We start from the raw sequence: 14,822 nt of genomic DNA, 5'->3' as shown, positions 1-14,822 counted from the left end.
GGCCAAACATTTTTGAGCCCCTTGAATGCACGTAATGGCCTGTGGCCCTTCTGCTGGTAGGGGAGAGCCTGTGAGTTCCTGTGCGAGGAGAAGGTGCAAAGTCTGGACTGGGAGAAACTGGGGGCAGCGAAAGGAGTGGTGGGCTAACCTGTGACAATGGGAGGTGACGTGGAAATGTGGCACTCTCGCAGATGGCCCTAAAGGCTTGCAGCTTTCCAGCCAGCGCTGTGTCTGTCCCTGGGGGCTGCTTCTTGCTGCTGCCCCTTCCCTCTGGGGCAGAGGTGCTGGCACTAAGGGGCAGCTGCGAGGGGAGACCTCCCAGAGCCGCTTTGTGGGGGGAATAGAGAAAAGCGCCGGCCCGGGAGCTGCTGCTAGCTGCAGTTCTTGGTTTTGTTCATCGCACACTCGTGCTCATTCCCTTTGGAGTGTTATTTATCAGTCTGCGCTTTCTTTTCTCTCTTTCAAAGACTCCCTCCTCCGGATTGTGCCCTTTGCTTAGTTTTTACCTCCCTGTGCAGCACCTCCTCCAACCAAAGCTCTGTATCCTTGGGAGACAGCAGCTTCGGGGACTGGTGTAACAAAAGCTGCATTTATTATTATTATTTTTTTTTAAAGCAACTGCACTCCACACACTTTATCATGTAACGCGACTTTAATTTATCACAATAAAATCTCGTTTTTAGTGAGCGGCTTGCGTTTTTAATGGGGAGCAGCCGCCGCCGCGGTGCGGAGGGGCCGCCTGCGAGCAGGCCGCGACCGGGCCGGGGCGGGAGCGTCGCGCGCGGGGAGGAGCCGGGGCGGCCGCGGGGCGCAGGAAGGGGCCGGGCCGAGCCGGGCCGGGCCGGGCCATGGCGGCGGCGCTGCAGCAGGCCTGGGGCCTGTGGCGAGGCCCGGCGCTGCGGAGCCGCGCGGCCCTGCGGCCGCTGGGGCTGCTGGCGCCGCCGAGCCGCGAGCTGGTGGGGCCCGCGGCCGGGCCGGGGCCGGGGCCGGGGCCGGGCGAGGCGGCGCTGGAGGAAAACCCCTTCTACGGCAAGTACCGCCACAAGATCCAGGAGCTGCGCAGGTGCGTGGGGCGCTTCGGGGAGAGGAAGGTGGTTGTGGAGCGCTGGGACGAGGTTGGAGGGATGGGCCTGGAGCGGGGAGAGGAGGGAAGGGGGTGGCTGACTTCAGCCTTGTGCCTTTATCCGGAAAATAATCCCAGCGCAGACCGAGCGCTGCCTCGGGTTTCCTTCACTAGCCGCGGCAATACGCGAGCTGTGTGGAAAAGGAGCAGGGAATTCCAGTCAAAACTGCGGGAGGTGTTTTTAAAGCGGCAATCGATGTTAGTCGGCGTTATTAGCAGCCTCTTTCCCGATTCAGATCCAGTCCAGATGTGTTTGAATCCCGCCTGGAGAAAAGAAATGAAGTGAAAAAGCAGCCGGTGGGGTATTCCAAGCAAGCCGAATTTATCAAGAGCATGGATGAAAAGGCAAGACCAATATTCTATGCAATTCACACGTGTTGAAGTTATAGTTTTGTCATTTATGCTGAATCTGCATCACGCTGTGAGTACACAACATTCCACCTGGTAACAAGCCATGTTTCAGTCTCTGGTGCCTAAAAATATCATTTTGTATTTAACATATTATTTTGCTTTTTTTTAAAGTTGGAGATTCTATGCTTGAGCCTTGTTTAATAGTTTAATCTATTTCAGATTAGTTTGGGTAGATGCAGTGACATGGTCTTGCTTTTATCCTGTAGAAAATGGAAAAAAAAACGCTCAATAGTGCTGGGTCCAGAATGCTTCATGACCTTGTAATCCATAATTCTCATGAAGTTACTCTTTTATTTGCTATCAGTAATATGTTTTAGTAAAACAAATTTCAAGTATTTTTATCTCAAAGATGAGCTCATATTTCAAAAATGTTATCGGTACACATGCTGTGCGTGTCTGGAAAGGCAATTAAAATTTGGTGTTAGAGTGTTAGTTATGAAAACTAAAAACACATTTTCTTCTAGGCAGAAGCCCTGGGCACAAAGACATCAAAGGGGCAATTCACGAAAGATAAGGTAAGGCAAATTAACCTGAGTTTTAAGAAAGAGCATACTACCAAGCATGCGTGTTAACTTGGATTGCTACCACCAAGAGTTTCTTGAAATAGAAAATTAATGTTCCTTATTCTGCACTTCATTGTAATGTTTTGTGTAGTGTTGGAGTCATGTTCAAGTTTGAAAACTTCTGTCACTCCAGGCTCTTCTTACCTGGTCCTTTCTCTTTGAAATTCTGGAAGTTCCTACTACTTGGGGAATCTGTACTGAATGCACGTAGTAATAAATTAAGAAAGGTTGAGCTGCTTTTACCGCATATAGACCCGTTTCCAAAGTTCAGCCAGCAGAGGGACAGGAGAGTGGTTTTATTCTCAGTAACATTTTTGGTTTTCATCACACTTTTTGTGTAAAGCTGCCAACAGAGCTTATGTCTGAAATGGCTGAAGGAGAAAGGCTGCAGTTCATCTTGCAGCTGCTGTTAGAGAACTGCAGTATTGGAGCAAAGTGTATTATGTACCCTGACAGAATTTTTTGCATCCTTCAGTGCATGAATTCAGTCTTCAGTGTGCTAGTATTTGTGATTTACCAATTTCTTTGGTGCTTAGGAGTATTCAGATACAGTGTGAATTACTGTGAAATGCTCCCACGTTTTGTTTTTGCTCCTTGTGATCGCACCCATTCATTTTGCGTTCTCACATGAACCAGAAAACATGTCCTTATGCCAGATTTCTTATGCCTTGTCTTGCAGACACTTGATTCAATTCTTCATGTTGAGATGGTGAAAGAAAAATCAGCAGAGGAAATAAAACAGGTAACGGATTTAATGGAAAGAAGCTGGTTCTGCCTCTGTACAAATGAAACATGGATATGGCTGTATATTTTCAAGAAACACATTCATATGCAGGCCTGTTTGAAGGTTAGCAGGCAGGTGGGGGGAGATCCTGATAGTGGCAAGGATCTTACTGGCAGCAGCATGCCCACTGGAGCCTCCTCTCAGGGCTTCTGGAGCAGAATCCTAGCTGTTTTCTTGATAATGTGACAGAATCAATTTTCTGCTCTGCAGAGGATGGTGTCAGTCCAGTTATAGCAGGAAGCATTTGGTAACTTCTAAGTTTCTTTCCACCTCCTAAGTTTCTGAGAATTCTCATCAGTTATATAGGGCTAAAAAAAGTCTTACACTATGGATTTTTACTCCTACTTGTGTATTTATTAAGGACTTTGTGGAACCTTTATATAGATACAGACAACTCCTATGGGAGGAAAAAGATTATGTGAACACACTCGTTACACAAATGCCCGTATTCTTCATACATATTAAAAAAAAAAAAAAAAAAAACCAAAGCAGTCCAAAGGTCATTAGTGTGGTGTGAAAAATGCCAGAGTACTTCTCATAGCCAATAAACCTGGAGCACCCTCTGAGCTGGCTGCTGTTTCTGTTGGCTGTTGAAGTCTGGCGCGAGTACTAGGGAATGACAGTGAAAGTCTAGTGCATTGGCGGGAAAGTCAGTCAGGATTGATTAAAAATGGATGAAAAATGGACTGTTAAAGTGCTTGCCGTCCAAGATTAGTTCACAAGTGGAATTCTTTTTAAAGCATGTCATATTATTTCTGGATGTGCGATGTTAATTTCTGCGTTTTTAATTTTGATTTTCTTTCTTTCCAACAGATTTGGAATCAGTATTTTTCTGCAAAAGACACAGTTTATGCTGTTATTCCTGTAAGTAATTTCTGTTTCACTTACGCACTCTAGAGGCCAGTTTAAAAAAAACAAACAAAAACACTCCTTTTTAGCTGTGATTCTGTTGCTTTTAAGGTAATCATTGAAAGAAAATGAGGTTCCATGAGCTAACTAACCTGACCTAAATAAAGCTAATATTTCTTTCTGAACACCTGCCCTGGTTTTCAGGCTTTTTTTTTTTTTGAACATCCAAGACTGTTTGCAGGGCTCTCCTATTTCTGAGGAAACATTCATGTTTCCATATCATTTCTTTCCAGAGTTGCTTCTTTTTGACCTTTATTTTGGATCTTTGCTCTGCAGCAAAGGCTGCTAGCATAGACCTTTAATATAGCAGTGTTAGAACACTTGCTTAGTAGTTCGTGAGTTAATTTATTTAAAATTATTGATGTCACTATCTTTCATTGAGATTGTATGATGCTTTCCAAGATCACATTTCTTATTCTTGATAACTTCAAAAATTGTTATTTGTTGTAAATAAAAGGCTGAAGGGCTTTTTTTCATTTTGCCTTTTTTGGTTGTTTTTTCATTTTTATTTATTATAAGTGGCAGCTAACTCCTTAGGATTTTTTTTTTCTGATTGACAGCATTCTCAAAGATGACACACAGAGTTATACAGAATTCAGTTGCTATTTGAACATCAGACTCCAGTTAAGATGGTGGAGGTCTTACATTAGTTTTTAGCTGCACTCTTTTTCAGGGAAACTTTGGAAGCTTCTAAGATTTTAATGCAAACCAGATCTTGAGTAAGATGGGAATTAGTTCATGGTGTCATCTAGGGAAGAAACTGCCTGTCTTCTGCCAGAAGCTTTTTTATTGATTGGAAGAATGGGCTGGTCTAGTTCTCTAGTGCTCAGAGCACACACGGAGGAGTTCTGTGTTGATGAATAGCGTCTGTTTTCTTCCCTGAACACCTCATGCCAGGAATTAATTTATGGTTTTGGGAAGGGAAGAGCAGGCAAGGAATTTGGGGGAGCACAGAGGTGATGGGAGTGAGATTGCCAGTTTTCATCAGCGTTACCAAGTTATGTTTGTGGTTTTAATATAAACCTAACCAGTAAATATGTAGTTCAGGTTAGTACTGGAACTGCGTTGTAATGCTGAAGAACAGATGAGTTTCTGGTGTAAAGTGCATGATTTGGGGCCAGGGATATATTATCTGGCTCAACTGTAGACACAAACGTGCTGCTAGGGAGCTAGTACGAAAAGATGTAAGCCTAAAATGTGGGCCTCCCACCCTCCAAGGAGTCTGTGCTTTGGATTCCTGGAGTTTGCTGCTGCCTCTTAAGGACAGCGTTGTTAAAACGGGTAACGAAGAGCTAAATATATTTTTCCGTGTACTCCTTGTTGACTGTTTCCGCAGTGAGACTTTTAGATAGATACAAGTTGTACCGTGCTGCGGTTAATGAGATGATTCTGAATGATAATTGGTGCGTGCACTTCGGTGTTATGGAAAGTTAATTTCTTTCTTTTCCTCAAAGGCAGAGAAATTTGATTTGTTATGGAAGCGAGCCCAGAAATGTCCCTCTGTAAGTATGGTGGAAACTTACAAAGTGTGTATGTGTAACTGCCTTAAATTTCTCATGTCTAAAGCCTAATTCATAAACTTTTGACCCTGAACTGTTCTGACTTACATGTTGGTTTGATTAATAAAAGCCAGGTGTTCAAATACTCACAGAATCACAGAATGGTTAAGGTTGGAAGGGGCATATTAACATGTTGGGGAAGGGACATAAGAACATACTGTCTCAGTGTTCAGATAAAAGCAATGTTATTTGTAGATGTCAAGTGGTTCAATCTCGATGTAAGATGCTTAGGGTTCAGAAACTAGAGAATAGGCAATGAATTTAGCTACACACCTCTGGTTTCTAGAATTAATATCCTGTGGTTAAAGCTCTTGCATGCAGTGGTGTGAAGAGCCAAACCTGGAAGGTCAAATTCACTGATGCTCTTGAAGATTTTCGCTACTGCTTAGAGCATCCTTGCTGTGATCAGCCAGGGATCAAGTTAAATCTAACTTGATCACAGCCAGTTTGCTTTGCTTTTGTTTTGTTTTCTGACTGAATATGGCCTTGTGTGTCCCACACATGGAGCCTGTGTCCATGACAGGCTTTGCTCAGGGCTGCTGAAGGGCAGCCTGGAGGAGCTGTTGCTTAGCTATAGCTGAAGTGTCACCACTGCTTCTCTGTACCTGAGAAGAGACCCTGAGGCCTGGAATAAGCACAGATTTAAAATAAACCTTGTACTGCACCCAAATCACAGCTCTGTCACGGTGGATGTCTACAAAGGGACATCTCCCATCCCCCTAAAACTGCTCATGAGCAGAGCCTTGTTATAAGTATGTGCTCTTGTTTGATAATGTACATGAGTGGCAATTATCTATTTCTTTTCACATATTTTTAGTGCCAGGGAAGAAAGGCAGAAGTATCTAAAAAGGGAAAAGCTAAGAAATTGCTATGTTTGGGTTCTGTCCACAGAACAGGCTGAAGCTTGTAGCCTGTAAACCTCCAGTTCTTGATGATAAATGAGCATTGCTATGCATTTCTCACCAGACTGGCCAGCTGAGGTTAGTAAATATTGATAAATGAACAGGAGACCTTTGGATGGAAGTCAAGGCAGGCAAGCACTCTGCAGTGTAAATAATGCAGCCCTGTCCCTAAGGGACTGAGAGCTGCGAAGAAAAGGTTGTGTCACATGCTGCAAAATCCAGTAGTGCCAGTTGGATTAAGGAGCACTGTGATTCAGCGGTTGTGACGGGGGAGGAAGGGGAGGTTTGGGTGTAGTTGAGCCCTTTATTACAAATACAGAGTAAACAGTCTGTGGGTTATGTGTATGACAGCACAGGAGAGCAGAGAATGGGGAGAGTGCTTAATGTATTATTTCAGAAATGAATGGATTCCCAAGAGGTAGGATCATTATTTCTCATGTGGGCTGGAGGGTATCGTGTAGGCTGCAATCAGAAGATTCCTGTGCAGATAAGTATTACTGTTGCATTGAGGAAAATAAACTGCAAAGGAGCAGAACAGAGCAGCTAACAAGATAAAGAGTATCTGTGTGCACTTTCCTACCACGTGCTGCTGGATTACTATTGTTTTCTGATGAAAATAAAGTGTCTTTACAATAATGTGTGCATTGAAGCAAGGTCTTAGTGCAAATTGCACTGTGTTAAGACAGAAATTAAATGCTTTGCTGCTTTATAAAAGCAAAGTGCAGCTAGACTTAGCTGTGTTGAAGAGGAATGCTTTTGTGCTTCTGACTGGGAAACTTTACCAGATTGATGGCTTGATCCTGCATATTTCGCTTGACAAGAGCAAGCTCAGTTATAGCTGGCATCTTAAAACTATAAATAATTTCCCAAGTAACAAGTAGTTTTAAGTGCTTTGCTGTACAGTGCTCTGGCATTCAGTCTGGTTTTGGTGTCTGCTCCCATCTTGCCCATTCTCTTGGTATGGGGAAGTGGCACGTGAGCAAGTCCCTGGCCAAACTGGAGCCAAATAAACTAAATCTCTCTAGAGAAAATGCTTATTGCCTGTTCTGAAACAATTGGTGAAGGAAATGGCAAACTTGAAAGCTTTGAGTACTCCTCATCTTATATTTGACTATTTTTGCTGTTAATTTTGTAAAAATGAGCTGGTAGGTCAGAGTCTGAATGTTTCCTGCAGTCATTTCCTTTGTTTCTTTCCTGGTCATTTTATTTTTTAATCCAAAAATATGTCCCAACATTAATGATTTTCTAATCAAATAAAGTAATGCTGTCCTCTTTTCTTTTCTTTAATTTTTATACCAGACTTTAAAAAAAAAAAAAAAAAAAAGTCCTCTGCTCATCTAAAAAACACTGGTGCAAACTTTTCTGTGTTGCCCTGACAGTAAGTTAATTCAAACATATTAACAAACAAACATTATTTCAAACTTAATTCAAGCCTTGAGGTTGTGGTTTATCAGACTGCAGTCAGCTTCCCAGATCATAAAGTCAGGTTATAGCTGTCAAGTCCCCCTTTTTTTGTGTAGTGGTTCTCACTAAAGAGTTTATGTTGGAGGCCTGTAGAGATGGAGATTCTTGGTCATTTCGTTTTGTGAAAGGCAAAATTATGTTTTTATTACTTCTCTGCAGTTTCTGTATGCTTTGCCAAGAAAGGAAGGCTATGAATTCTTCGTGGGGCAGTGGTCAGGAACAGAATTGCACTTCACTTCACTTATAAACTTTCAGGTGAGTGATTAAAATGAAAAGTTTGAAACTATCTTCCGACCCAGAAATCGATAATATCAGTATGGTATATTTGGTAAATGAACAGATTGTCTAGCTTAACTTGAAAAGAATTATCACTGGAAAATTTACCATTAATTATAGGTATTTAATAACTTTATGGGTACTAAGTTGCTCTTTAAAGGAGAATGATGTAAAGCAAGGGCCAAACTTCTCGGAAATGTTTGCACAAACTACCTAGAAAAGCAGAAGATGCTGTGAGATCAGATGCCTTTCTGGAAACTGCAAATTATCCAAATGCAAATTGGTCTTCAGTCAAGAAAAAGGCCGACTTAATTTCACCAACCACCCTTTGCTATAAATACTCACAGTAATGGACTCTCAATTAAAACTAATCTTTGACCTCTGAAAAATGACTATGTGCATAGCAACCAGTACTCAAAAGTTTTGTAATCAAGTCTTAAAATATGCAAGAAAGCTAAATTTCTCCATGGGACACAAACAGGTTTCTTTTTCTCCTTCAGACCCAAGGTGAAAATGCTCCTAGTCACTTGGTCTTGTACCATTATCCTGAGCTGCAGAAGGAAAAAGGAATAGTACTAATGACAGCAGAAATGGACTCCAAGTTCTTGGTAAGAGATATCTAGTTGTTGGCTTGCTTCATTTTATGCTGTAACTTCTCCTATAGTTCTGAATTAAGAACGAAAAGTCAAAAATTAAAATGTAAAGTTTCCAAAGAACAATTAAAATTAAAGACTCTTTCTCAAAGATTTTCTTTACTAGATTTCTTTAACCAAATCCATTTAATAAGCTTGGGAGAAGAAGAAAGAAATCAACCATCTTTGACTGTTTGGTGTGTGCAGCTGATGCATATTTTTTTCTTACACTGGGTATTATGATTTATTGTTTTTCCTATTATTAAAAATTTAGAAATGGCTCTTTTTTCTTATTAATGGAAGAAATTTACATGAAGAAATTGTTGCTACCTGCCAACAAGTTAAAACAACGTTCTGGAGCTTAATGCTGTAGGCTGCTGCTCAAATCGAGATCTCCAGATCTTTAATTCTGTGTTAAGTTTCCTTGTGCTTCTGCCCTTTTCCCTGTGGTGTGGTTTTGCTGCTTTTTGCATATGTCTAATGGAATAGTGTTGGGACTAATAGCAGTAGGGATTATTGCTGGTGGAACTGAAGCATCCCAGCTCTAATTGACCTGTTTGAATTAGTTCTGCAACTATGTGCAGAGGAGGTGACCGATAACGTTCGGCCTGTTGCAACTCAGAGCAGACTGTCATTTTTTGCAACGTAACTTAGGTCAACCTGAGTTTCCTTAATAAGAAGGGGAAGATGAGCCTTCTCTCCAGTGCCTTACAGTGGGCAGGGACCATGAAAGACAGCGTGAGTCTTTGACCTCAGATGTGTGCTCACCAGGAGATTAATTTATAGACACTGTACTAAGGTGTGTAAGGAGGTTAGCAACAACAGGAGGTCATTTGTGAAGAGATTTGCAAAACTAGGACAATTGGGAATTGAGTCATTTGATGAATAGCAAGTCTGGATTGCAGCCTTTCAAGGAGTCCTTTTTGAAGGGAGACTTTAATACAACAGAACCAACAGTTAGTAACAGATCTTTTTGTTTTAACTTCCAGGTCGTCCATGAAGCACAGTGCTTGGCGAATCAGGTGCAGCTTTTCTATGCAACAGATCGTCCGGAGACCTATGAATTAGTGGAGATCTTCAACCACAGACCTAGTGAATTTAAATACATGTCAGTTATAGCAGAGCTTGAGCAGAGTGGACTTGGAAGAGGATTGAGACCTAGTCAGGATTCTGACAAGTCATAAAGCCTCATCTGTGAGTGAACGAAGCCAGAGGCAGTCGGAGGGCTTCCTAGCTGGGGCAGTTCCCATCTCTTTTGTTTTACAGAGTTGGTCTGACAGCAGAAAGGATCAGGAGACATCCCAGGAGTGTGGCAGTCAAGCTTGTCTGGCACTGATGCAAGATGACGACTTTCGTCATTCAGGCAGCATAACTAATTGCCAAAGTGGAGCGTTGTACTTCAGTGTAAATCCATCAGAATGGGCTGGTTTCCCTTCCCATAACTGCTGCATGCTTTATTTTTGAAATCTGAAATAAAATGACAAAAGGGGAAACTATTTAAAGGAGTGTATTAACATCTGGAGAGAGATAACAGTCAATATTTCTGCTCAGTAAATGCATTTTAAATGCCTTCCACCATTATAATTGCATGCTCCAGTGCTTTTTAATTTGTGTGGAATTCCTGCAAACCCTTGTCCATCAAGGAAAGAGAATAGGAGTGGTGATCTAAAACAGACTCTTCTTTGTTGCTCTGTTTGTGAGATTCCTTATACACATCTACTGTCTTGTGTTTTTCTCAGGACTAAAGAACTCAAGGATTTAGATTTGCTCTGGAAATGTAATTCTTCTTAATTGCTATATTAATTTCATCCAGTTGCTACAACTCTTACAGATATTTATCTTGTGGAGTAGGATATTATAACCATGATTTTATTTTTTGTGTATTTTGGAGTGCTGTAGAGGAATCACTGCACACTTCATAGAATAATGTTTCTCAGATAGCATTTGTAGGCCTGGCTGACTAGATGGCTATCTGAAGGGGCAAAAATAACTCTCATTCCCATTTCAGGAGAGCTACAATCTGTAATAAAAGCCTTATGAGATGGCGTAATAACACTCACGGAGCCACCAACCAGTTTCACAATTGCCAAGCAACCATTCATATGAAAAAAAATGCATTGATGTGAACACGCACAGCTGCTCCAGCATGGCAGTATTCATAGGAATCTGGCTTGGGCTGCGCGGTGTCTTTTTTTTGAATGTGCCTTTCACAAAGGGATTGGGACGCTGGCGCTGGCAGCTCAGGCACCATGTCCCGTGGGCCGGGCTCGCGCAGCCACGCGGTGGCAGCAGAACCGTGTTCGGCCCGCGGGCCCTGGCCTGGGCCTGCCCTGCGCCTGGGGCACCTGTGCTGCTCCACACGCATCCCCGCGCTTGAGATGGCTGGGAAGGGAATTTATCCCGTGACGGAGGGGTCTTCCAGACGCTGCTCCCGGGAGAGGCAGAGCCCGTGGCCCTGCGTTGCCAACCCCCCGGTCCCTGACAGCCTTCAGACTCCGGCCGCCTTTGAAGGCCTCGCTGGGGTGTCTGCACGGGCTGCCCTGGAGACAGAGGCTCCGGTGCCCCTGGGGTGGTGGAAGAGGGGCCTGTTCCGTGACTCCACACTGAGCCAGGGTGAAGCCCCACAGGAGAGAGCCCGTCCCGGCGCTGCAGCCAGGCGCCGGCGGCCTCCATGAGGCGGCCTTGCTGCCTGCGGCCCCTTCCCTGGCCGCCTGCGAGGCTGCTGTGGTAGCCCAGCGCTCCTGGGGCTTCCTGCCTGCTTCCTTCCTCTCCGATAAATCCAGCACCTGCTTTCCAGAGCTGGACCAGACCCCCCTCTTCCTTCCCTCGGGGCAGACCGGTGCCCTCCTCGCAGTGACACGTTCCCAACCACCCCTTAGCAGTTTTCTCTCCGTCAGACGATTCCTGTGGCTCCGAACTCCTTTCAGAGGGTGGGAGGACCTCATCTTGCCTGCAAGTATTTTGGCTTCATCTGCCTGCATGTAAATTTTGGCTGTGAGTTCCCTCCTGGGTCCCTAGTCCTTTTTACAATACAACTTTGCTCTGCATCCAGGCCTCCTCAGATAACTTTTTATGTTTTGAGTATGTTTGTGTTCCTGCTAGGGGTTCCTCTGAAGGTTTCCTGCTGGCTGGGCCCTGGCTCTGCAAGTTACATCTGCTAAGCAGACGCCTGCCTCCGCCTTCGCCTCTCGGTCACGAGGGCTGAGGATGTTTTGTGGTTTCCTGCGTCGCCCAAGGACGAGCACAGACTCAAGAGCCTGAGGTCCTGTTGGTGTTGAGGACAGCAGGGTTGCTTCAGCGCTCAGCAGGACCCAGACTTGTTCTTGACACGCGAGCGGGGAGTATGTGGTGTTGGAGACACATCGAATCATTATGGTTGGGAAAGACCTTCAAGATCATCAAGTCCAGCTGTAAACCCATCAATTCCCCAAGTTGCTGCCAGCTTCGTTCCTTACTGCATGGCTCCATCCTCCATCCCTTTCTTCAGGAACACGTGGCAGATGTTGGCACAGGTCTCTGCCATGTTGCGTACCCAGTGGTGTGTAGTTAGCCAGGTTGGCCAACACGTCGGCCTGGAAATGCTGAAGGCCTAAAGAAGGACCCGGGCTCTCTTCCCTCTGTCTCCCTTATGTTTAATTGCTGAGCTAAGGTGCTGCTGGGAATCGCTGCTGCCTTTGGCGCAGAGGTCCTGGCCTTGTGAAGGCTGTTGCCTTCAGGCTATTTGAAATGCGCAAAGCGCACAGATGTACTCAGCAGCGATGGAGGAAAAACATCTCTGGATGGCTGCTGCTCTCCGCTCTCCCAAGCAGAGCGTTCCTGATGTTCATGGTGCAAAGCCTGTGCTCCCTCATTGCTGCTGTGACACTGGTCCAGGTCAGAGCCGCCCTGTAGCCATGGCTCCTTGCTTGATCCCATGTCTCCTCATGCCAGTTCTGTGCTGTTTCCTGGGAGAGTGTTTCCCCTCTAGCTCTGCTGATCTGAGATCTCATTCTGCCCTTTGAACTCTTCCTCTTGCACTCACCAGCTCCTGGAAGATGAAGCTGCTGCAACCTCTCGGGAGGCAGAGGAAGGTGGACCTGCCCTCAGCCATTGCCTTGCAAGAAACCGTTTACCTTTGCACCAGGCAGAGGCTGGACTTGCGCAGGCAGGAACTGCCTGATTACGGGGCTGAAGAGGCTGTAGGCTGTCTCTGCCCTGCAATAGCAGGGATCCAGGCCCCCAGCTGACATCCTTTGGGATCTTGTAGCTTTAGCCCTGCTCATCCGAACCTCCCTCTCTGCAGAAAGCACTTGAACTGGCAAGCGCTTGGCCCTCCCAGGGTATGTAGAGCTACCTGCGTTTCCAGCTCCGCAAGTCTCTTGCTGCAAGGATGTGATGAGAGACGGTATCTCCTGTCATGGTAAGGGAGGTTGTAGGGTGAGGAATGGAGTCAAATAAACCTAGGGACAGAGAGGGAATTGGGTCCGAATTCCACAAGTGTAGGCTGTAGCCATGAAGGTGCTCCTGCTTTTTCGCTTACAGATGTTGTGGTTTCATGTGCCACCAACAAACCCAGTCAGAGCCAACCATGGGAGGCAGGGAGACTGGTTTGGGGGTTTTACCACGGGGCATTGCAGGATGGCCTGAATCTGGGCAACTGGCTGAAAAAAGGAAACAAAGACGCAGCTGTGGTGATCACAATTATGTAAGGGCTGAGCTTGGGGAGATAAGAACAGCCCAAGGTGCAGGGAGAATTAATCTCAGCCCACTCGGAAAACCCTATCTGAAAAATTGCATCTGGTAACACTGAGAAAAAGAAAAACTGCTGCAGAGAGGCTGCCATTGACTGAACCTGCTGAAGCAAGATGGCCTTAGCTAGCTCCTGTGAGAAGCCTGCTGGCCGTCCTGGGCCACATCCTTGTGTTACTGGTGTTAGTTTTACCTGAAACCATCTGTAGTCACCTCAAAAACTTGACTGAGGAGTGAGGCCAGGCTGATGTGGATAGGAGCAAGTTTAGTTCTGTGGGTGGTGAGGACAGGAGCTGCTGTGGCAAAAAACTCTGCCTCAAAAATAAACTGTGGATACTGGGGGTGAAGGGGGAGGACATCCATGTGTACCCAGAGCAGAGCTCTAGGGCTATGTCTGCCACATTGAATTAGCTGATGTTCGCAATGGTAAACAACCTAACAGCTGAACCTGGCTCTATTCTTTAGCATTTAATCGTTTAGGGCTACATTTCCTTCATGGAAGGAAATTTCCTTCAGCTCTGTCCTAGGAGCGCAGGGTAGGAAAGCAGAGATGTCCTGGGATGTGCCAAAACCCCGTTAGTGACTACTCAGCCCGACCAGGACCCCAGAGTAAAGCCAGCTGATGGTCCCTGTCGATGGCTACTATAGGGCCCCCCATGTCTTCTTTCTTCTCGGGGGCTGTTTGCTTCAGGAGGCTGGAGCTGGTGCCGAGCAGGGCTGTTCCGCACTCCAGGACGATTTACCATCGCTTGGTAGGGATTGTCTCTGATCCTTGGGACTCTAAGGTGTCACCCCTAACTGAGAAGCCACGTTACAGAGGATGGAGGCCTGATCCCACCACCTCATGTCCTGCTGATGCACGATCCACATGGATCAGGATGCAAAATCCATGGCCAATGCCCACTGCCACCCCGCAGCAGCCGCAGGAAGCCTGGGGCTGGTGTGAAGCTGTGATGGCTGCAGGAGCTGCAGGTAGCAGGGGTCAGGGAAGCCAAGCCATCACCCCAAACCTTTGGTTTAAAGCAGCCATGCTCAGCTACTAGATACTCCTGTCTTCAGATAGCAGCATTGACAGGGGAATCCCAGAGAGGTGAGAATCCCCTTTGCTGTCACTCTGAAAAATAAATAAATAAAAAGGAAAATAAAGAGGAAAAAAAAAGAGAGAGAGAGAGGAAGACAGAGCATCTCTGCTGCAGGTGGAAGCAGCTCTGCCGGTTTGTGTGTGGGGGGACACTCTTTTACACCACACCAGACGTGGAGACGGCGCTCCTGGGAACAGGGATGTGCTGGCAGGGACAGGCTCTCCTCGCCTGCTCGCTGGCTGCTCAGCTCCGCCAGCGAGGGGGACAGCGCGGCACCGCGCTGCAGGCTCGGGAGGGTTGTGGTTTCCTTTCTCACACTCTCACTCGCTGAGCTGGGAAAGCCCACGGAAGGCTGGTGTGGGCGCCTGTCCCCGCTGCCCCGGGCTCTG

The 14,822-nt window shown here is 45.7% G+C and overlaps 1 protein-coding gene across 1 annotated transcript; it reads left to right on the top strand.

The window, feature by feature from the left end:
- The first annotated feature begins 848 nt into the window (after nucleotides 1-848).
- Nucleotides 849-10,294, top strand: ATPAF1 (ATP synthase mitochondrial F1 complex assembly factor 1). Its single transcript, XM_088536899.1, has 9 exons — nucleotides 849-1,063; nucleotides 1,360-1,468; nucleotides 1,999-2,049; nucleotides 2,777-2,839; nucleotides 3,695-3,745; nucleotides 5,245-5,292; nucleotides 7,875-7,970; nucleotides 8,492-8,599; nucleotides 9,613-10,294. The coding sequence occupies exons 1-9, from the start codon at nucleotides 849-851 to the stop codon at nucleotides 9,805-9,807; spliced, it is 936 nt and encodes a 311-aa protein (XP_088393025.1). The 3' UTR covers nucleotides 9,808-10,294.
- The last annotated feature ends 4,528 nt before the right edge of the window (nucleotides 10,295-14,822 follow it).

Source organism: Tinamus guttatus, unplaced genomic scaffold, assembly GCF_059628265.1.
Source record: "Tinamus guttatus ecotype Peru unplaced genomic scaffold, ASM5962826v1 Tinamus_guttatus_pri_ptg000044l, whole genome shotgun sequence".
Taxonomy (NCBI): domain Eukaryota; kingdom Metazoa; phylum Chordata; class Aves; order Tinamiformes; family Tinamidae; genus Tinamus; species Tinamus guttatus.
Note: the sequence above shows the minus strand (reverse complement) of the source record. Positions and strands in the feature narration are given on the sequence as shown.